The sequence below is a fragment of the Melanaphis sacchari genome, unplaced genomic scaffold, assembly GCF_002803265.2.
Source record: "Melanaphis sacchari strain LSU unplaced genomic scaffold, SCAv2.0 Contig36_pilon_pilon, whole genome shotgun sequence".
NCBI lineage: Eukaryota > Metazoa > Arthropoda > Insecta > Hemiptera > Aphididae > Melanaphis > Melanaphis sacchari.
In genome coordinates this window covers 1,778,585-1,804,240 of record NW_020271232.1, presented here as the reverse complement: position 1 = coordinate 1,804,240, position 25,656 = coordinate 1,778,585, and the positions used below count along the sequence as shown (strand labels likewise).

General features: G+C 26.0%; 1 protein-coding gene across 4 annotated transcripts in view; it reads right to left on the bottom strand.

Annotated features, from left to right (window-relative positions):
* LOC112597010 (syntaxin-binding protein 5) overlaps positions 1–25,656 on the bottom strand; it is a 136,200-nt gene that overhangs the window by 41,210 nt on the left and 69,334 nt on the right. For all 4 annotated transcript variants that reach the window (XM_025342909.1, XM_025342911.1, XM_025342910.1 and 1 more), the window contains exons 5-8: positions 6,405–6,468; positions 3,106–3,313; positions 1,879–1,942; positions 1,508–1,662 (exon numbers count right to left, since the gene is read on the bottom strand). In XM_025342909.1, coding sequence (XP_025198694.1) covers positions 1,508–1,662; positions 1,879–1,942; positions 3,106–3,313; positions 6,405–6,468 — 491 coding nt within the window. The remainder of the gene's footprint in view (positions 1–1,507; positions 1,663–1,878; positions 1,943–3,105; positions 3,314–6,404; positions 6,469–25,656) is intronic.

The window sequence follows — 25,656 nt, the reverse complement described above, 5'->3', positions numbered from 1 at the left end:
ATTTTAAACATTTCTAAAAATAAATAATATATACACGTTATATTTCAATAATGTAATAGTAATTATAAATTTTTACGATATTATCACATAGAAATAGTACAGTATTTACAATTTAAATCCTCTGACTCTACTCGTAACAATACGATGGTTTTTGGCGATCATCTATTGCCTTAGACTGAGTAAGTTAAGCTTTGTGTTATAATATATTTTCCTCTGGCGTATACGCACTACCCACATTCAAATTATACATATTTCTAATCCTTGCTGTTTAGTCATCATAGTTGTATAATTATGTTTGTAATTATAATACAAAACTATTACAAATTTGTTATTAGTTGATAATTTATCCGTTATGTTTCATTCTAGATTAAATAAAAATATTTAGTAAATTATTATATATTAATATACAGTACTTATCTAAATTTTTGGAATTTCCCCTATTACAATTTTAAAGTTAAATTAAGTATTTTTTTTATAAATAAATCATTTTTTTTTTTTTTACGAATCATTTTAATTAATTTTTCAAAAATTGTATACCTTCTAAGATTGTAACATTATTTCATGATAAAAATTGTATCAGAAAAATAAACACAGTGCTTTATATGCATGGAAGAATTTATAGATTAACGTTGACAGTAGATTTTTTTGTTGATAATAAAAATAAAAACGTTATACGCAGTGGCAGATCCAAGGGGGATAATAGGGTTAATACCCCCTTCTCCCCTTGAGCTTACGTTAGGTTACCCACTACCCATAAGAATTACGATAAACTGTCAATCGGGGCTTGGCATGACAATTTATTCTCCCCTCCCTTGATAAATTTCTGGAGGATCCGCCCCTGGGTATACGCCGATAGAGAAATATTATTCTTCTACTGAAAGAAGCCTTGGCGAAGTAAAACAACTAAAATAATAACGTCCCAACCATTACTATAATGATAATTCAAAACTGTATGTGGACTTAAAACGAAAATTCGAGAAAAGCTTACAGACTCAAAATCAATTATAATGGCGACGTGAGATAACACGTGTGACGTTTACATATTCTACGTACCTTATCTCGAATACCGGTTAACATATTATAGTAAAGTCGTTATAGAGTGACGGTTAGACGATATTATATTGATAATACTATTTCAGCTTACAAAATTAACCTAACCGATATTTTCGTAGGCCAATTTATCGAACAGTTTTGTATGAATTACAAAATCGATAATCGTAGCGGTAAGTAGTTGCGTATCTGTATATTTACACGTTAGATCACAAGAGTATAGAGGAATTAAAATTAATAAAAATGGAAGTTTGTATTTAATTGTGGTGGTTATATTATGCATTATCGTTACTTATATATTAATAGTAATGCGCAGTGTATTGTTCGCTTCAAGGGTTCAATCAAATACTGCTGCCTACCTTCAGCCGATCCGTAAATAATACGCTACTGACGTGCGTACGTCAGCCAAATAAACGTCTAATTTTATAACATTTATTACATAAATATAGGTACTAACCGCTGTTGTAAGGACTTTCGCACAGCGTAACGAAGTCGACGATGTTGTGGTCCATTTCAAGAACGGTAGTCGTTTTTCCGTGCATGATCGTTATGCTGGGCACGCGGCCAGCAGTATCGGCGGTCAACCCTCCGGAAAATATCAAATACGATTCGCTGGCAATGACACATAACGGAAAATCGTGAGAATAGTGTGATTTAAAAGCATAAGGGTAGCATTAAAGAATATTATATGTGTATAGTGTATAGAAAGATATATAAAGTAGTATTAGAAAAATAAACTATTGTACATCAACTAAAATTCAGTTACGGCAGATTATTAGTAGACCTATATTATTGATTGAAAAATATTTTTAATTTCTGTAAACTTACCCAGATTTTGATGATTTCCATTCAACTTTTTGAATTGGCTTGCATGAATCAGTTTTATTTTTTGCTAAAAAAATATTAAATAAATATAAGCATATACATATATAAATCAAACAAAAAGATTATAGTATTTGTTTAAAAATATTAATTTTTTGCGGAGGGGGAGCAGAGTAGTTAAATATAATTGAATTTAATCTGAAGAAAAATAATTAGTAATTTAGTTAGATGGCTTAAGTTTAAGGTCCATTCCAAGTTCTTAACAATTATACAGGTTAAAACGGTCATTAACTTTATTTTTAAACAGCAAGTAAATAAAAATAATTATAATTATCATTATCAAATGTTTGCTGACCGTAAAACATAAAATAATCTAATGGTTACATAAAAAAGTTTATTATAAATTGAATTAGAACGAATAAACTTTAAAAAATTAAATTATTGATTTTAAAAGTTATTTCTCAAAGAAATATTATTTAATATTTTAAATTTTAGTATCTAGTTATTAAAATAAAACGATACATTGATATTTATGTGTTCAATAAATAATAATAAAATAATTTAATCTAATAAAAATGCATCTTAATAAGTATTCGTATTGTTTAAAAATGAGAAAAAAAATTTAATCAGATTGAATATATTTTATTTTTATATTATTTTATATATAAAAATAGTGCACAAATAAGCTACATATTTTTGAATTGCAAAATAATAAATCAAATTTTTTATTTTAAATACTTATTAATATAATAAAACAATATATTAGCATATAAGTCTTGATTATATCTACTATTATTTAACATTAATTATATTATGAACATTTTTACTTGATATCTACATATAATAAAAACATTTTATAAATATATATTTATATGAAGTTTAAGAATGTTATCATGATTCTTAAAATTTGGTAAAATTTTTTATTTAGAATTATATGTTATGTACGAGTAGTACGAAAGTTTTAGAAACTAAAATATTTATTAATTTATTTTTTTCTGTGAAAATATATAATTAACATACATATTCCAACTACATTTTTTGCATTAAATTTTTAAATGAAAATCTAAATCAGATGATATTTAGGTAAATATTAATTTTTAATAATGTAAATATTCTGTAAACTAATTTTCCGGATGACTTATATTAGGTATTACTGATACCATACGAAATCGATTGAGCAATATCAATTAAATAGTAACCTAATTGTTATAAGCATAGTTTATAAATATTCACCATGAGGATAAATTATATTTGCTGGTTTTGAAGACGGTTTGACATTCCACGTAGTTAGACTGCCATCATTGTGACTGCACGTAAACTGTTTCCCTTCAAAATGCCAATCTATAGACTTGAGCGAATCACCCCATTGCCAGCGGCATTCGGGTTTCTTTGTCTTCAGGTCCCACAATACCATTAGGCCAGTCTCGAAGCCAATAAGTAACTGGTAAATAATATTGTTAATAAATTTATTGAATTATAATATTATATTCAAGTTATTGGACGTCATTGTAGCACTAAAAATTCCTTTTAAGTCTAAATACCAAACATGTTAGTCAACTTAAGTCAGTCTCTTACATAATAGTACATTAATATCAAGTTATTTTTTATCAATAATATCAATCAATGTTAAACAAAATTTGTTTTTTATTACAGTTTTTCATGGGTAAAAATTTGGAGGGCTTGAAAAGACTTAGACACCAAAAATTTAGTGCAGTCAAACAAATTTTTTTAAAATATTATTTTTTTTCTAGTTTTAAAATTGAATACAAAAAATGTGATAACTATAAGTTTTAAAAAATTTTAAGATTTTATTTTTGTAGTATAGTAATTCTGTTAGGTATAAATACGGGCGAAAATAATTGTTTACCATAAAAAATGTGAGAGAATATGATCAGACAATGTAATGTTTTGCTGCAAGTATGTGTGTTTATCGCGTGTATCTTAATTCGTTTGCTTACTAAGATTATAAAGATAGGTATAAAATATATTATATTGAATGTAAATGATGAAAATAATAATTTTTATTTAAATTACAATTACTAAAATTTTGGAAAAGAACAACACTTCACGTTGTTAACGAATATTATAGACCAATCACCTAACCAACAAGTTTAGACTATTTACTTAACATATAAGTAAACTTCAAGAATAAATAATTTAGGTGGATTAAACAATTAAAGTGTTTGTATTTAGGAAAAAAAAAATTATAACCTAATGTCACTTGTAACCTTTCTTACGTATGGCTCAACTTACTAAGCCATATTATTTTTTCGGTATTATCTGTATTTTGTCTAGTAGTTTCCATTGATCGATTATCATAAATAAAATAATCACTATTACCTTTTTAATTTTCATACTTATTCCATTAGACATTAGGCGTTTTATCTTGCCAAAGTAATTGACCAATTAAATTTAGAAGGGTTTCAGAGAAAAAACGACAATAAAAAAAAAAAATCCTTTACAATTTATTTTTAAAATGAGTTTCGTAATGTCACAATACAATATGATTTTCTTCGTATACACATCAAATAAAATAATGAAAGTAAAATTGTCAAAGATAATACAAATAGCTTGCTCATTATGAATTCAGATGTTAACGAAATTAATAATAATAATAATCTGAATACATATTATAATCAACAAAGAACATTAAACAATCAAATTCCGTAAAGTCAAAATTGTCGATCGTTAATATGAAAGTATAGGTCATATTCATATTATATACAACAGATACATTATACCATCGTGTGCGGTGTACGAATAAAATCATTGTAGTTAAAACACGAATTTTATTTTTTATTCTGAATGAAAAGCGAATATGTTAAATAATGAGATCTTTACTGTACACGTTAAAGTGGTAAACTCAGTGAACTTTAAATTGAATTAATTACCGTAGCTGAAGTAGACAGACGTAAAATTAAAGAAAGAAAGCCTACTCGAAAGCTATCCATAAAATTTCTATTCATAAACGTGAAAACACACACACATACTCTTAAATATATATTTTATATATACAATTTAAAATATTTACAACGACCTTTAAAGCACAAAAGATATTGTATACAGTATTCAATATGAATCGATATACACAGAGGCTCAAAGTTAAGAGCTCTTTTTTTTCAACACCGACTTCTTGACACTAATGTAATTATTATATTAATAATAATAATATATTAAAACTGTACATGTAAATTATTTTCTCTCTCCGTATATCTATTATTGTTAAAAGAACCAAATCAAATCAGGGTTTTCTAATTTTAAAATCAAAATATTTTTAGGTTATTTAATTTAATTTGTTTTTAAGTTATTATTATTATTATTTTTTAATATAATATGTAAAGATAAAGTTTATAAGTACAGCATTTTATTTTACTTAATAAAGTATCTTATCTTAAATATTTTACTTTTTATTAGGGATCAATTCTAATCATAATAACTTCAACTATATATATTTTGAATCTCACACGTAATCTAGAATTGTTATTATATTATACTTATTGATTGATATTATAATCATGTATATACCAATATTGTTTGTTTTTAATCAAATCTTTACCCTTCTAATACGTGTTTATTTTATTTTTATTGAAAATTTTTTATAAATTACTGGGCCTCATTGACATAACTAGTATAAAGGCTCAGGGTTATCTATATCTTACATGTTAACATTTTATACATACATGTGTAAAAGTTAAGAGCGGAAGCTTGTATAGTGTAAAATAGAGACAAAAATAAGATTAAAAAAAAAAAAATAATAAGAAATAAATTGAGTAATTTTAGTAAATTCATTGATCTCATGTATTAGTATTGTCACATTTATACATTAGCCAGTGTCAAATTTTTTTTTAAAATAGTGGTTTTTATTAATAACTAGGCATAGAGTTGTAAATAATAATCCCAATAACATTAATAGCCTTTTGATAAGTAGTTCGTTTTGATCAAGTTTGGGGATTTTTATATAATGCATACTTAGTATTAACACTATAGTTCAAAGGATAAAATAGCTTATGTTTTTTTTATGTATACTATAATTATTTTGAAACTTAAGTTTTTAATATTCAAAACGTTAAATTCTTTAAACAGTGTTTCGATAGGATATTTATAGTTTTTTTTTTTACCTATTATGATTCTAATCAGAGCGTTTTAATAACCTTGTAGTTGATGAAGAATATTATCATATGCTCTTATTACATTAAATGAAATTTGAGATTCAATGAGTGTTAGGTAAATTAACATAATATCCTTAATAAGTAAAATGTCACTTTATTGTTTTATAATAAAAATTGTGTTTTTTTCAGTTCATTATAGATCGATTAAAGATGACTTTTCTACTGTGTCGTGGCACATTTTTATACCTAGACATTAAATATAGAAAAACATGCATATATATATATATATTAATATTATACAAGTAACTTATAATTTGACGTGTGTCAATAAATCAAAGATAGGTAAATAAACACAATATTCTGTGTATCATATATATATATATATATATATATATATATATATATATATATTCGTAGATTTACCTTGCTGGAATCTGCAGGATTATCGCTAAGGTGCACGATGGGTCCTGGATGGGTAGGTCTGGTCCTAAAACAACAAGAAAATAAATGCGATTTAGATTAAAATATCCTTGAATCGGTAATTGTGGGCGAGTTGAGGGGTCGTAAGAAGAGTAGGGTGCGAAGGAGAAAAAAGAGTAGGAAGAAAAAGAGGTAGTGGGGGCGGGGTCAAAATTAATTTCGAACATTCGGACTCTAGATCCGATGTTGTACTCCAAAATTTATTGCCACTTCACTTAAATCCGGGACATATAATGGGATTATATGCGTATTCTGACGTTCATTTTCCGGTTCGCAAATACCTACGGTTCGGGAGAGGGTTTATAATACCATAATATATGAATGAGCGACGCGTTATTAACGATTGTAAAGGAAATAATAATAATAATAAAAAAAAAAAAAACAATATACATACCTTCCCGCGTCACCGTTAATGAGGAGAAATTCGTGTGGGATCTTGTATATATAATAGGTACTGTTCGTTTATACTTCGTATATGACTTATATTATAATATACTACACCGGTTAATGTGGGTACTCGGGGATAGAAAAACGTCGTTATTTCTACTACATCCTACCCGTTATATACATACATATTACATATATATATATATTTACCTTTTCTGCTACCGACAACCTCGAACATTGCGGTCGTTTTGAGATAAACCTTCTTCATATACTTCTAAACGTGTTATTATTTAAGTAATAATTTATAACCTAACTGTAATGCCCATTATTCGTATTATATTATTATGAACAAACGCATGATTTTAACGTTATATATATATATATGTGTTAAATAATATCATCGAACGATTGCTTTCATATTATTATATATTATATATACTAGATTCTATTGATAAATTTGATTATGTTATCTTTTCACTTTCCGATGATTATAAGAGAATTTTGCGATATTGGTACTTGAAATTTGTAATATTTACACGTTTGACGTTTATATTGACCTTATTGGTTTCTCTTTTCATACACCCGGATAAAGCGCACGTAAATATTATTATACTTCGTAGTTTCACTGTGCAGTATTATATATTATTTTCTGACACATTTGATACGCTTTGCACAGTTTTTTACCGCATTACATCATCTCGTTGCTTTTGTATGGTATTTATAAAAACTTTGTTGCGCGCATAAACTTTCGTCAAAGAAGAGTAAGTTGTTACTACCACTGTTATTGTCTGTACCATTACTACCAAAACTATTATTTAGGTATTATTACGACACAGCTCACAATTGTGGTATGTGGACATTAAGAATTCATTTAAAGCTATATACAAATATATATATATACACGAGAATGTTTGAAAAGTTTATGAGTGACAAAAACAACAGACCATTTTGTAGTTCATAAATCCTTTTTTTTATTTATGTGAATGGTTAGTAAATCTATCGTCGGTTTTTGTTGCAAAGACTTGTATTAATAGTAATGGGACTACCGCGAGGACGCGGTCGAAGTGCAAAACCTATTCTGACAGCTTTGTAAAAGGATGTGCTTAAGGGGGTCATATACCGTCAGTGATTATTTAAAACCGACAACGCGAAAAAAAAACAAATAAACTTATAGACACTTTTACGCAGACGTTTATATAAACGGTCTAATGTCTATATATACGTAGGTTCTGCGCGCAGAGAACAATACGATGTTCCATAATGTATCACGTGTGTACAATGCGCGTTAATTCGAACGTTGTCACACGTCATTACTCGTTAGGTGTACATATCCATGTCACCGTATCAGTACAAACAGCTACGACGAACAGTAATATATACATTATATACGTGATCCAAATAAATGATATATGAGAGGCAATATTTAGAGCTGATACTTGATAAAGCGGACCGTTCAATTACACAGTGTCAGAAACGGTTGCCTGCGGCAGAGTATCTATGACTCGATGTGTGAGATCATAATAATATATTGTGTTTACAACAATACATTAGATCTATTCCGTCGAATCGCTGTAATTCGTTATTTCTGATGTAAGTACGCGCATCACGATCCAAAGCTGTAAATAAATTACTACAATTACATGTGTGAGAAATAAACCTACTCGAGTGACGGCATATGCATACAAAACACAAGACATTATTTAAAAGATTAGATAATAACATGGTAAACGACACGATACCTATAGACTATATGTCTGCGATGAATAAAATTTAACGTTTTAGAAAATCGTGGTATTTTTTTCACTGTCATTGTTATTTTTTTAATTTGATTCCTATTCCTATCGTTGTCGAAAACAATTTTCAGCGCGTAGGAAATAGAAAAATTTAACAAAAATCCCATCGAACGAATTCCACCTATTACAAAATACACGTCTACGCGTTAGATGTGATTAGAGTGTTTGTTAATGCCAGTTCAAGAGATGTGTGTAAATATAATCAGAACAATTTTAAACGAGCGTTGAGAGTCTTGGATTAATTCTAAAATAGCACGTAGTAACTGAATAAAAGAGAAATGTAGCTTCATTCATTAAAAAAAATTCAAAAATTTTAACTACAATAAATGATATGAGCTTTAGGATTTTTAGAATTGTTTATGAAATATGTTAATTTCACTGAAATCATTAATGTTTAATCTTATAGGACCTGCTAAAAACGATAACATGCTATTGTAATTAATATAAAAATTGGAATCAATTATAAATTAATAAACAAAAAATAAATATAGTGGTTTTGACTTATCTAATATATATTATCTTATAGTGGCCCCATATAATTTAAACGATTCACAAAATTAACTATGATTTAACTATTCGTATTTTACGACAACAGCAACTTTCCTAAATTGCAGGATCTCTGTTCCAAGGAGAGTAACAAAAACACCATTCATTATCGATTCTGTAGTTTAACATTTGGAGATGAAGTGAAGTACAAAGCAGCTTCATGTCACATAACTTTTGCACTTTTTATCATTTATATTTGTGTTTTACTTTAGTAAACATCTATTTTAATTCAACTGAATTATCTGTTGTTAAATTAATTAATTATACCGAAATAATGAATTACGAACAGTGGATAGGTACCTTTGAAATTGAACTGATCCCGAAGTTATCCAGCATTTTTATTAAGAAAAATGTATACAAAAAATTATTGGAATTTAAAAAAAATGCAATATACATATAAGTTTGTGACAAATAATTATTTTTATGCTGTAGGTATAATGGTGGAATACTACGTAAATAAATCGAAAATGGTCAGTGTACCTAATTATAATAATAATACAATATAATATTATGATATCAATCATTGTTTGAATACCATCCACAGAGAATCGAAGGATATAAGTCGGGAAACGTGTAGTACTTAACAATATACTTATAATGTGTATTTACCGTCTAGACTTGGGTAGGTCCGTTCCAATGGAGGCACTACGCAAACCCAAAATATTGTCAATTTTAACTGTTTCTGTAAATCAGAAGGAATATTTATGAAACGTAGGGAATGAGTCCAATTACGTACTGCATTTTTAACGCACGCAATGTTCAGTCTAAATCTTATTATCCCTATCGACGTGTTTGTGTGTAGTGATTTAACTAAAGAGGTACATTTATAATAAAATCCAAAATTACTCTGCACACGTATTTGCGGGTGGCGAATACCGGTGCTACATCATAAGTTGTTGTCCTAAGGCAAACACGTGCGCGTCGGTCCCACAATTATTTAACTCTAATTGTACATATGACATATGATCTAAAATATATACCTAATGTTAAACCAATAGTAATTAGACCGTAATTAATGCGATTGATACTGTGGCTAATGCATGTAGTATGAGGCGATCCATTAAACGTAAGACACTTGTGTTTTTGGAAAAATTCTATTTTTATTATTTTTTTTTTAATGTAATATTATTTTAAAACTTTTTTACTTTTTTGAATAGTTATTTACATTTTTAATTTCACATTCGGAAGCAATATAAAACTTTGAAATAAAGAATTAAAAATATATGTTATGGTTAAAAAAGTAAAATATATATTATTAATAAAAAATATTTTTAACAAATTATAAAAATATATCTAAAAAAAAATTATCAAAAGCTTTATAGTATAAGAAATAATGGCGTATCTCACGTTAAAAAAAATAACTTGATATTGAGTTTTGGTCATTTAAAACTGCGAACTATGAAAACGAAACACTACACGTGCACGCACAGATTTCAGCGTTCATGTAACCTATGTGTTTAATGACGAGTTATTGAGTTACCGCGAAACTGTTTGCTTATATAATTCATATAAATATTATTAAATATTTACGCAGCGCATATGGTATAAATGTATTATAATAATAGTATCATCTATCGTTTGTTCACAGTTTTACACGATGAATATTTATGATGTTTTAATGTCGCGAGACTACAAACTATTATATAATGTGTACGTTATGATAATTATGTAGATAAATAGATTTTGACGAAGATGAAACGAAAAAAAAACCAACGAAGAGTTTAAAGACGTTGTGCACAATATGCACATCGGATCCATATTTTTTATTATAATACATAGACAAAAATAATATTAAATAAAAAATATTGTACTATAATAATTCCAATCATAATTTTCGTACAGAACGATTATGGTTGACCATAAACCGTCACGGCAGACGTCTGATATGAGTAAAAATATGATTGCACATTTGTCATTTTAAATCGGTAATAAATAAAAATAAAATCGAAAAATACCACCATTTATCATCAATCAGTTTTTCTTTTCAAACGCACGCCATTTTGCCCACATGACGATATACGTACTATTCTAATGATATGTAATAATTTATAAGACTGTTCTGTCCTCCTTTCTTTATTATTTTATAAATGTGTTTATTAATTATATAAACAATATTTAATAGTTAATTACTTACAGACTACAGTTCCGAATTAAGATCGCGAACTGTACTTTTTTTAGGGAGGGGGGTGAGGTGAGATTTTACTCAAAAAAATAATAGTGCATACGTGGAATACATGGGTTTTCTCAAATTGTTAATTATAAAGTTTGTATTAATTTAATTTCTTAAAATACATTCAATTTATTAATTTCAGCTTGGTTAGGTTTATTTTTTTTTATCGATAAACGATATATATATATATATACTACATATACGTTACACTATTATCCACAAACATAAAATCTTCGAGAATTGTAACTTGAGATAATTGATTTTGAATTTTTTTTCGAGAGGAAATAAAAATAATTATTGGAAAGTTGAAGTTATATGATTCTTTTCAAAGTAATTAAATGATTTTATTTATAATTTCTGTGGTAATGTTGACATCATCATTATATATATATTTATAGCTGCATACAAAAAAACGGCAAAGTTAAAATCACATATGAAAAATCATTAAAGCATAATTTTTTCATGAAAAATCTTAACTGAAAATATTAAATAATACCTATTTTGTTTTATATTAAAATGTATGAATAGAATACCAATTTTAAATCTTCATTTCATTGTTATTGTTATAAGTGAAAAAGTATAGTTCTAATATTTTTAATTTAAAATTATTAATCTATAAAAAGAAATAATTTAACTAGCTTTTCTTAACCACTACATAGAATGCAGTCATCTAGATAAAAATAAATTGTTCAAATCTATCAAGTAATTATTTATCTACTATAAAGATTTTAGATGAATTAAAATTTATACTTGGAATACGAAATGTTTATAATAGTTATAGTAGATGTTCTAAGTGTAATAATTTGAATTTAACCACGCAGTATAAATTAATACCGTATTATAATACATTCCTAAGAATACTTTATAGTTTGTAATCGTATAATATCGAAGTATTCCAATTTAAAACATTGTATATAAATGACAAAATATGGTCTCTTTTACAATAAAATAAGCATTACTATTAATATTAATAAAAAAAAAAGTTTACATTAAATTGTCATAAGATCTTCTCATTCGGTTATATTTTTATGGATTCCATTTCTTTTATCACTCATACTGTGTAAATATTATAACTTATGGAAACAATCCTGAGTTTTATTATAGATTTCTGCCATTGAAATTATACAATTATCTTTTACGGCGAATTAGTATTTTCGTCATGAGTGGTGGCGTCATAAAAACGGTAATCATTTGGCGTACAAGTTTAACGAGTTTGACGTGGAGCCTGAGTAATAGCCTTAACAATATAAAATTATATCAAAGAGAAAAAAAATACACTAATGACGATAGCATAATATGATATTATAATGATACAAAGTACGAAAAAAGACGAAAACGAGTTAAAAAAATTGGTTTCGGTTTGAAGTTTCAGTGAAATTTTAAAAGCTTGCAAAAACCACATTGCATTTGTAATTTCGTTGATCATAAATTACATACACGATGGTAGAAACGACTCTATGTACGAAGTTTGTCAACATAAACTTTTGCCCACAGGATTAATTGCAGATTGAGGAAAGAATAATTAGTTTAATAATATTAGTATTGTACCTATACATTATGTAACATAATGTGATAAGTAACTTGGCCGCGACATGTTAATCATCAATAGTCAATACACAATGTTCATAGGGTATATATTACATTATAGTCATTATACTATGCAGAGTTTATAATATTATAATAAAATAATACATCTACTTTACGTGTAAATGTCTTAAGTTCCTCGTCACGTTGATACCCGTCGAAAGTTTTACTAAAATTATTAATATTTACTCTATAAAATATCTACATTATTTGATGTAATTAGTATTTTTTTAGTTTATCTATAATAAAAATAAAAATTGTATTTTTGTTACTTATAAAAAATGTAAATAATATAGAAAATTAATGATAATTAGTAAAATTACTTATTTTAATTGATTCAATAAGAAAACAACCTAATGCTGTATTCTTATTATGAGCAAATGTAGACTGGGCCCCACAAACATATATGATTATAAATAAATAAATCGTCATTGACACGAAAACACTTCATAAGCGTCAAATTTCCAATTTTGATGTTTTGGTGTTTCCAAAGAAAATAAATTACCATTGTATAATATTTCATTTGCTATCGCAAATTTCCATAATAAAATTTATGAAAAATAATATTCTCATGTAAGGTTAAAAATTTGACAACTTATACATTATTTCTAAAAATATTGAATTTCCACTCAATTTTTTTCAAAATAAGATTTAACATAACTTTACAATTTTAAAATTTGTTCTTGTAGGTCATTTCTAATTTTTAAATTATTTTGTGTCTCAAAAAATTAAATTTTAGGATATAGAAAGTCTTTTCGTATCAACTACGATATATATTATTTGTTTAGGTATTTAATATAATTATTTTATTTTTCGATTCCCTGCAGTCTTTATAAATGTTTTGTAAAATAAACTCTTCTTCTTCCCTTTTAGTCATTAGCTGTTTTTTTTCTAATTGGTTTTTAGATCTACTACTTTTAATTTTGATATCTAATTATAAAGTAGAATAATATACACTTTTCTCATTATTAGAAAAATAAAAACAAAGTTTATCCATTTATGATAAATTCAGATTCTTCAAAAAGAACTGTTCAAAAAAAAAACGAAAAAAAAAAAAATTTCAAAAGATGACAATATTGATATGTCTCCTGAATAAAACTTAACCGATTTTCTATAGGCATTAATTAATAACTATTAGTCAAAATAATGTTGCACGCGTTAAATTATTTAATTGTAAAATATGTACATGTAGGAGACATATACGTTCACTTAGTCATTAAAATAATATTATTTAAACAATGCGCGACGTGTTAATTAAATTTTACACCGCACTCATGGTCATGTTATTTTGTACATTTATATAATATTGTAATAGGTGCATATATCGAATCACTATACATTAACCGGCTTTTTTTTGGGAAATATAGCACTGCGGTAAATAATAGAATTTGAATTTTAACGAAAAAAAAAAAGTAGAAATATATGATAATAAAATATTATAGTAATCATTATTAGTTATTACTAACATGACTAGTATAAAAGATTCTGATAACATTAAATATTATATAAAAAATTGTACACATCATTATTTTATAAGTTATATCAACTAGAAATGTATATAGATATGGTAAAAATTGATATATTGTTTTAATTTATTCATTGGCAAATCGAGTGTTTGACATAAGTATATATGTTACATATAAAGTCCAGAATTATATATTTCGAAATTTGAATAGTGATTTTTGTACACATTGCGAATTGTACAATGTTGCTGTACAAAATAACTAGATCGTACTAGTTACATTTTACAATTCGCGATGTGTACAATAATAACTGTACACATTATAATATAAAATAAAATGCGTGAAACTATAATTACAGTTATGTTTTAAAAGTATTTTCTTAATAAATATTACATATCAATATATCATATAAAAATAGATGTCCCTGAGTCATTGCATATTTGTATACCTACTACAATCATAGTACAAATCACACAATTTAAAAACATATTCTAAAAATTACAATTTAAAATACAATTTTTCATATAAAAAAAATATATTGCTATAAAATTAAATATTACCAAGTCGAATATAATTTGTCTACTTAAAATTATTGTATATTATAACTAAGGCTGGGATTTTGATGTCCTAAAAAACTCAAAATATGCACTATAAAAATGTATTTAAATTATATTTATTGTAACTTATTAAAAATTGGAAAAAAAATGTAAAATTATTCTACAGTAGCGTATTTCTTTTTTTTTTTTAATAGTATTGTTCGTTGTTTCTATTATTTAGTTCTTTTGTACTTCTGTTTTTTTAATCATTCATTCTAAAATTCAAAATTGTAATTGACGATAACTTGTCGTGATATATAATTTATTATTCGTACCATCAGAAGTTTGCCGAAAGTCTCTAGTTAATCACAACAATTTTTGTTCACTTTATGAAAAAATTGTAAGAATATTCTAAAATTGTTAAAAAATACAAAAATATACTTTAAAATAATCATTATCATCTAAAACACATTTTATACTCGCGGATCAACATTTCAAAACACGAGAAATAAAAATTTTTTGCATCAAAGTTCTAGCCCTAATTATGACAATATTATCTCTTATAGTCTCTTAAGTTAGGTTTTTCACGTTATGTGGTATTTTACATATAATTGGCTATCAATTACCATAGTATAAATAATTGCATTTTAAATTGTAATTTTTAGAAAATGTTTTTAAATTGTGTGATTTGTACAATGATTGTAGTAGGTATTCTAATATGTAAATACTCAGGTACATATATTTTTATACGATATATTGATATGTAATATTTATTAAGAAAAAACTTTTAAAATATAACTGTAATTATAGTTTCACGTATTTTATTTTATAATACAATGTGTACACTGTACAGTGATTATTGTACACATCGCGAATTGTACAATGTAACTTGTACAATCTAGTTACTTTGTACAGCAACATTGTACAATTCGCATCGTTTAAAAAAATCACTGTACTAATTGCGAAATATACAATTCCGGACTTTGTATGTAACATATACAAACTTAACATTTTTTTTTTTTATAAATTCGAATTTTTTAATTCTTTTTATATTTTTAAAAAGTAAACAGACATGGAACTTTTAACTAAAACAAAATATCTAAAAACCAATATAGAGTTATTTTATTTTTTTATAGAATATAAAATAATTGTTTAAATAGTGTTTATTTTACAACCAACATGACAATAATTATTGTTCATTTATAGAAATAGGCACAGTAAAATACAAATGTATTTCGAATTAATACTGGCTATGTACGAACATAGGTTTATTAATTTTGATGAATTTCTTATATAAGGTAATTAAAATATAAATACAAATTAAATATTTATTAATACTTTTTTAATTAATTAAAAACACTGCCTCACAAGTTTATGAAAACGGAAATACAATAATATATTTGTCCAATCTTAAGTGGTTTATTATCAATATATTTTTTTTATTTTATTTATTTTGTAATGGAACATACACACGTAAAATGCAAGTAAAGGGTAATAAAAAACCAAGAAGAATGCGGAAAACTTTGGATTTTCCACATAACTAAGCATATCACTTTTTACGAGTTTCAATTATCCACCGAGAAACTTCATTTTATACAGACCTAAGATACAAACTCAATAATATAACGTATATCATAAACTTTACCTACATATTTATCTATATTTTAACATGCACGATTACCAAACAAGGAATATATCAAGAGTAATGAAAAAAAGTTAACATTTTGGTTTATAAGTATAATTGGTGGGAGGAGATAGACGATGGATATTGGATAGTTACTGATGTAGTGGTCTATAGTGATGTTAATTTTTAATAACATTTTATTTATATTCTTTATTATATATCATAACTTTGCTAAAGAACATAATATACATAAACTGTTGCCACTTATACAACTCTATTCCTGAATTATTAAAGACTAAACATGTTAAACATGTTTTGTATAGCATAATTACAACACCGAGTTTTATTTTTGTGCTGCACCAAAAGCTTGTACACTAAATATCGAACGTAAAAACGTATTTTACCGACCTATGTTTGTAATTTATTTATCAAAGTCTTTGAAATATAACGGAGTGCCTAAAGAATATACAGCTTTTGGTAACGATAATACAAAGGTTTCAGTTACGCGTAAAGCAATAACAATTTTTAACATCAAGTAAAAATATTTGATAGAAATATGAGGTATGAAAATAAAAATAAGATAACTATAGGAAAACTTTTTTAAATGCCTGCATCTATTCGTTGAAAGAATAACAAGAAATTCTGAAATACTCGTATTTTACATGTAAAAAAATATAAAATATACAAAACTTATCTAATACATTAAGCGTTAAAAATATAGCATACCAAAAACCTCGCCAAAAACTAAGTTTTAAATTCATGGATCTATAGAAAAAAAAACCTGTTCACGCAGTAAGTAAACGAAAATATTGTTTTATTTTATTTATTAACTTTGTTGGAATGTTTGATTCATCTTGTATTGTCATAATATATTATGATTTGGATACGAGTATGTCTACAAATAAAAAATATCGAACTGAAAATAAACTATATTTTAAAGTTAAGTAAAATATAAATTAAGTATATTAAATAAATTATTAAATTGTAAATACCTATTATCATAAATCAATAATCAATTTAAAAAAATTTATAAAATTAACATCCTGCATAAAATTTTGTTTAAGAATAAACATAGAAAAACAAAACCGTACATTAATTATTGAATTTTATATGGTAAACCAATAGAATAATAACTGTGTTCAATATTGTAGTATAAAATCACATATTTTTATTCACCAGAATCTAAAATATAATTTGCTAAGGGTAAAACATTGATTTTAATATTTTTATAATTTTGTGCTCAGAAATACAATTGGACGAAGTTTAACAACATATTTGATTATTTGAACACTGATCCTGAAAGAAACACAACATAGAAAAAGTATACAGAAAAATTATTTTCGAAAATCAGTATATTGACTAACGGAAAGACGTTGACCATTCTTAAAGTAGATACATAACGTCTTTACATTAACCAAATTTTACTCCAGTTTGTAAATGTAATGACGCATCTAGTTTAGTTTCGATTTAGAATTCAGCTTTTATCGCTCAAAACGCGACACTTTTACAAAGGTAGTTATGATTTTTGTCGTGACTACATTGGAGAACAAAAACCAGCAATGGCCTAAAATTATTTTGAAGGTTTAAAATTGTACTATGAACAAAAAAACTGACACAACATGGAGAACAAAATACAAATACTAATATAATACGAGCGTGATATCAAAAGCAGACTTGAAAATATTACTTAATACTTTAGATCATATACGTTATTTATAAGCCACAGAATTAATAATAAAATAAACAATGAGATAGTATTTTACTTGCACTTGCTAACGATATAAAACAATATCTGTAAAAATAAATAATACCTATTATGTTTATTATGCAAGGGGTAGAGAATAATTTGTAATATTTTTATCTCGTCAGAAATTCAAAAAATTGTAGTATCTTTAAGCGGGTAGAAATATTATGCAGTCATCAAAGTTGAGAGTGTACAATCTTAAGCGTTTAATTATTTTTTACGAATCTCTATATGATTGGATTTTACAAATTTGCATCAATATTTTTACTTTCTTCTTTTTTGAATATACCTAGTGTATTGTATTATTTATTGTATTTATGTTTTAAGTGATTTGTTGTTCAAATGCGTACGACATCATCAACAGAGATTTTATACTTAAGTGAAATAACGGCACTTTACTTTTTTATAAAACTTACGATATGTGTGTAAGTTCGAAACAGTTAATAGTAACGGATATATTAAGTAAACAGGATAAGGCAAAATTGCATATTATATAATATTACATAATCAATCAATCAATCAATCAATTATCCCAAATCCCGATGTTATAATAATGTGTATGTTGTACGTTAACTTAATACAGGGACATCCTCATACTTTACTGATACTGTGACCTAAAAGAATCCAAAAGTTTTTTTTAACAAAATTATGATTTTTCTCATGTAAAATAATACTTATATGACAGTTGTGATGATTAACGTTCCAATTTATGATGTTTGTATCAAATGCTTAAAAATATTATAAATTGGATAAGTTTAAAAGTAAACCCATAACCAGACACTTAACGAACTCAATTGAACACGGTAATTTTTATTTATACCTACTGAACGGTTCGATTAAGTCCTAAATATATAAATTTAAATTATAAATTTCAAAGCAATATATTATACAATACTGTCTGGTTTTTTTTTTTTCGTGTCAAATGAAGGTATATTAAATTCATTTAACTTTTCAGTATCAAAAAATATTGAGTTAACTAGAATATAAATTAATTTAAATCGGTGAAAATTTAATTTCAAATAATTCATTCGAAGATCGAGATAATTTAAAAGTTCAATTTTCAGAAGTCTCATAAACAAATTATTCATTAAATAAAATATTTATGCAGTGCATATAAAATCCATATAATTAAACAATATTATATTATCTGGTTCATTTTTATTTTTATAATTTTAATAAAAGATCTAAGAGTTATTGGTACGATGGAACCAAATAGCCTTTGGTAGGAAATAGCCGAAGATATATGGTAGTGTGTATATTTATCGATATGGTTTTGATTGGCCGAAACCAAAGAAAAAGAATATAGATTTATATATGCCTAAATATAATAATAATAATAATAATAATAGTTTAAATTTTGTTAGTTGCTAATTTTTACTAGTTATCTTGAGAAATAGAGTTACTCAAGTCACGACATCCTACTAGTAGAAGATCTTTTGGCATAATTATTGCAGCTAACATAATGAAAACGTTTGTATATAAAGCTTGAAATTAATAATCAGACAAAGTTTTTGACTGAGACATTTAGATTATTTTTTTAAATTTAATTTATTGGTAGAACTTATATTTAGATTCTATACATCTATATAAACTTTTAAATATTTTTTTTGATGTGCATGGTTAGTGTAGACGATTTTAATAATATTTTATATTAAGGAACAATATTTTAATGAATAAGTTTGCGCACATATTTAACCTTATTAACTTTGAAACACAATATCGACCAGGTTATTTATGTGACTGTAAGTTATCACTTACTCTTATTATAAAAGATACAATTGCATAATCGTTAATTTAGTCAGAAAAAAGGGCCTTGTTAATCAGTTGATCAAAAAAGTATAATATAACATGGATAAAATAAGTTATCGTTGCTACTTGAGAAATAATACTAGTTAGTATTGGTATCTACATGGATGCATGATTCAATACGAACTGTAAAATGCATGTTGTGGGATAAGGTCTAATTAAACAAAATAAGTAGAATTTTATTGTAAAAAAGAGTTTGGTACTATACACAGTAAAAAACTTGGAGTTATCGGCAGTTTTTTTTTAAGTTTTGGAGAATAGATAAGCAGGAGAATTGTTGATCTATATGATGGTAAGAATTCAGGTTGAATTTTATTTATTTATAAGCATGTATCCTTGAGTTAGAAAATAAGTTAAGAAGAAAGTGTTGAGTATGTGTGTAGCATGGAAAAATTCTGATAATTTCAGAAGAATGAAAACATGGTCATTAACGGTATTTTTTAATAAACTTTTTTTTTACGTTAATGAATTCTGTTAGTCTTGTTGTTTGTATTACACTAAGTAAAATAAAAAATAATTATTATACTAAATATTATACTATAGATATTAAAATCTTTGAAAATTAAATGAAAACAATTTTTTAAATTACTAATTGAAATTGAGGAATAAGGAAATTTTATAATTTCAATGTTCTGAATAATTGTATTATAAAAACATGACTAAATTAGTTAATATAACCTTAGTTAAATTTATGAATTGTTTTAGGAACTTAAAATTAAGTTTTTTTTATGTTTAAATGATTGAATTAAAGTATACTATAAGAATTTTCTAATAAATAGAAAAAACAAACGTTCTAAGAATAAAAACTATACACCAGATTCCTCTTAAATAAAACGTTAAGTATCTTTTCATGATTATAAAAATATATTTACACCTATTTCGTCAAACACTCGTATAGTCCTTAGCGCTTATCTTTATCGTTTGCTTGTATGAAAATTGTTCGTCATTCTCAATCTATATTGGTCATTTTATGTGAAACAAAAATCGAAATCTATCAAATCCACTCACACATACATGAAATAGTCATCTCTCACAATGTTTTGTCGCCAATCGTTATGACAAACAAAGAACATAAACCGAAATGACGAAACCTCGACACAATAATAATAAAAAAAAATAATAATAATAATAGCGTTTTCCCCGACTAAAATAGAGACTATGGGCAATGTTGGAGAGTGTATAAAAGAAGAGAGAAGATGACAGTGAGAAAGAAAAAAACATAAAAACTGCACGTCCATAAAGAAAACCTCTTTTGCCGGAAAAAACACTACTGAGGAGTAAAAAAAAATAAATAAATGGAAGTCCATTCCCAAACACAAAACGACCGTATGGTTTATTTTTTTCTTTTATACTTTTTTTTTATTTTTTTGTTCACATACAAGACAGAATAAATAATGAAATTCATCCGCCCTGCTGTGTTATCAAACCGTCATTTCTCACACAAGTCTGGAACGAAGAAAAAGCAAGAAACGCAGTTCCGGAGGAATGCGGTCTGCGGAGTACGAATGATCTTTGTGGATGGGAATGAGTAGTCTGGCAAAAGACAAATGGCATCGTGAACAATTTCGCACGGCGAACGACACCGCAACGGTGTACTCTCGTGTAGTTTAGTCCCACCTCGTAGGTTTTTATGAATAATATGTTGCAAAAGATACACAGATGAGGTGTCAACAATTTGACACATTGCACATATCATATCATATAGCATTTTTGAGATAAAAATTATAAACTTCAAGTTTTATGTATCTATTATTTTCGTTATGAGTAAAATATAAAAGTAGGTTAAACTATTGAAACTAATGGTGATGTGTATGCAATATTAAACATTTAAATTACTTTTAATTTTTGTAAGCATAAATGCTACAAATCTACCTTGTATATAGAAATTATTCTCATTATACAAAAAATATACACGTTAACTGTCGATGCAACTATTAACTAATTCAATTTTAATAGTTAAATACGGTATACCGTCAATAGATAGTGGTCAATTGATAGCGCGACAATAGATAGTAGACAATAGATAGTAGACAATAGGTCGCGCGAAAATTGATCGTATACGACAATTGATAGCGTACGACAAATGAAAGTATACAACGTTTTCGATACAATTTTCATTTTATTAAATTATAATTTACTTAATTATGAATTTAAAATATATAAAGAGTGAAAGAGGCACTAATATTTTGGTGGATGGTGGATTCATGTACCAGTGTGATGTAATAAGCCGGAAAAAAGTATTTGGTGGTGTGTGCAATATAAACAAAAATGTAGAGGAAGAGTTCATGTATCTAATGGTGAAATAATAAAATACATGGACCATAATCGCGTTCCAGATATTTCCAAAATTGAAGCCAAATACAAATCAATGAAATGAAGGAAAAAGCCAGAAGTACATGTGAATCGACACACTCAGTTCTAGGAACAATAGCTCAGGTACCCGTTTATTTTATTATTACATAGTTTATAAATTAAAAGTTGTTAACTTCATTCAGAATATTCTAATTTGTATAGGTACTAGTACACAGTGTCGTAAAAACCGGGTGTGTAGAGTGTGCAAATTTATAATTAAGGGCCTCAAGATTTGGGCTTGCACACAGGCCTCAAGTAGTCTAGTTATGACACTGCTAGTACATTACGTATATTTTTATAACTTGTAGTGTTACCTCTGTAGGTAATAAAGATAAGTTGGTAGATAATAATCGCGTTGTATCTGCAGTGAGCTGCATAGGGAATTGTACTCGTGAAATTACCAATCGATAATATCAATAATAAAATTATTAAATGTAATATAATTTATAATAATTTTATATTAGGTAGAAATGTCGGTAACTGGTCAACTACCTAGTGTCGCTTCATTGAAAAGAACCATACAACGTGTTCGTCAAACTAAGCTATCAGCTCCGTTAAATCCTCCAGTCGACTTTAATTTTAATATTCCGGAAAAATTCAGATTAACAACTGATGGGAAACTTTTTCTTCAGTGCGATAATGAGCCCAATGATTCTAAACGTATTTTAATATTTGCAACAAACAGAAATTTTGAACTAATGGAAAATAGTGAAAATTGGTTTTGTGATGGGACTTTTTCTAGTGTTCCATTAATATTTTTCCAATTATATACAATTCATGGAATACATTATTCAAACGTAATTCCTTTTGTTTATGCTTTACTACCTGACAAAAAAGAGGAAACTTACAAACAATTTTTTTGAGCAGTTAAATCGATTAATCCAAATATTAACCCAAATATTGTCATGATGGATTATGAAAAAGCAGCGATGAATGCAGTAAAATGTGAATTTCCCAATGTGATTATAAATGGTTGTTTTTTTTCACTTATTTTAGTGTGTATGGTGAAATATACAAGAAATTGGTTTATCATAAAAATATAAAGAGGACTCCGAATTCGCTCTGCATGTCCGCATGTTACTAGCTTTAGCATTCATACCTCATGAAGACGTTATTGAATCATTTGAAACTCTAATTGAGACTAATTACTTTTCAACCAACGAGGAGCTTTTAACACCACTTATTGATTATTTTGAAAGTAATTATATTGGACGATTACAACGCAGACATCGTAGAGAACCAAAATTTAGTATTCCAATTTGGAACTGTTTGTGAAGCAGATTTGCCTCAAACAAATAATTCAGTGGAGGGCTAGCATTAATGCTTTTCATCAATGTTGAATTCATCGATTCATCCATCTATATGGAAATTTATTACTGCACTACAAAAAGAAGAACATGTCAATCGATTGAAAGTTGGACAATTAGTTGCTGGAAATTGACCACTATTAAAAAAAAAAATACAATGGTAGAGCAAAAAAACTTAAAAATATATGCAGTGATTATAATAATAGAAATATAGAAGTTTATTTACAAGGGGTTGCACATAATTTTCAACTGCAAGTTTGATGTTTTAATCAGGTACTATTATATTATATTTTTATTTATTGACAATTTTGTTAAAGTTTATTTCTGAAAAACTATTATTATTATTATTATTTTAATTATCGAGATAAATTATTTGTAAGAATCTATCATTATTATTTTAATTATTGAAAACTTTGTTAAAGTTTATTTGTGGAAAACAAAATTAAAAAAAAACATTACACTATCATTTGTCGCGCTATCAATTGACCACTATCTATTGACAAGGATCCGTTAAATACAATTATAAAAAACTCCATAATATTATGTGAGAAGTTCAAAAACTTTGAAAATAAAATAACGATATTTGACGTATTATTGATACTGAATAATTTAATAAATACAACTTATGCATATATAAACATGAGTATAACAAATATTCACAGTAAATATAAATAATACTGCTTATGAACTAAAACTGTGATTTTAAATTCGCCTATATTCTACCTAATTTAAGTAAATTTTATAATATTCCCTATCTTGCGAAGAGAAAACTGCGACAAAATGATTTTGAAAAACAATCCTGATTTTGATAAATTTTAAATAATTTGCTCTCAAAAATTATAAAAAAATTAAACAATGTTAAATGCATAAAAATAAGCTTTTAACAAAATAAATTAAATTAAAAATATAAGTAAGTGGATCAAAAAATATTATTATCCCTGGGAACAGACTGAATTACAATATTTTTTCTTTTAAGATTTATTTTATTATAAAATTATACTTTATATGGTATTGTTACAAAATTAGTTAGATAATACAAGTAAATAGTATTATTCAAGCAACATTTTGTTTTCTTGTGTACCATAAGAACATAACATTTTTAATTTAATTTTAATAAAAAAAAAACTCAAAAATGACCTTTTATTTTAGAAATATTTTTAATTTTTAATGTATTCTGTTTTTATTTAAATACTGTATGATGTGGAAGTTTAAATTGTCACTATGTCTTATCATTGTCATTAAACCGTCAAAACTAAAACGATAATTAAAATAAACAATATATATATATATGTTTGTGTATATGTATTCATTTAGTCAAAGACTTTTTTAACTATACTTGACAAAACTACTATCCTGATAGCAAATAATTAAAAGATTTTAAGATACGTGAAGATTTAAAAAAAAAAAAAAAACATTTGTTTACTGTTAATCTTAGAAACGCGTGAAGTATAAAATACACTACAGATATTGTCAGTCACATTGTCTATCTACTTTGAGTAGTTCAACCATACTTAACACACTTAATTTTATTAGTTAAAACAATCATAAGTGTTGATAAGAAAATAATCGATATCTATATACATACGTAATAAAAATATAAGTTTTGGCCGTGACCTTTTATTAAATATATACGTGTAAAGTGTACGCGATATAGAATTCTAACTTAATGCATACTTTCAAAAAAATATGAAATTCGATACACAATAGATTTAGAATAAATAAATAAACAGATAATAATAATTTGTCGAAAGTGTGTATGGCTATTATATATTTGAATTATTATTACTATTATTATTGTTTGTTCATGTATTCGTTACAATTTGTTTGCCGAAAGACTTATTGCGACTGACTACATAATCAGAAAAAAAAATTATAAAATATAT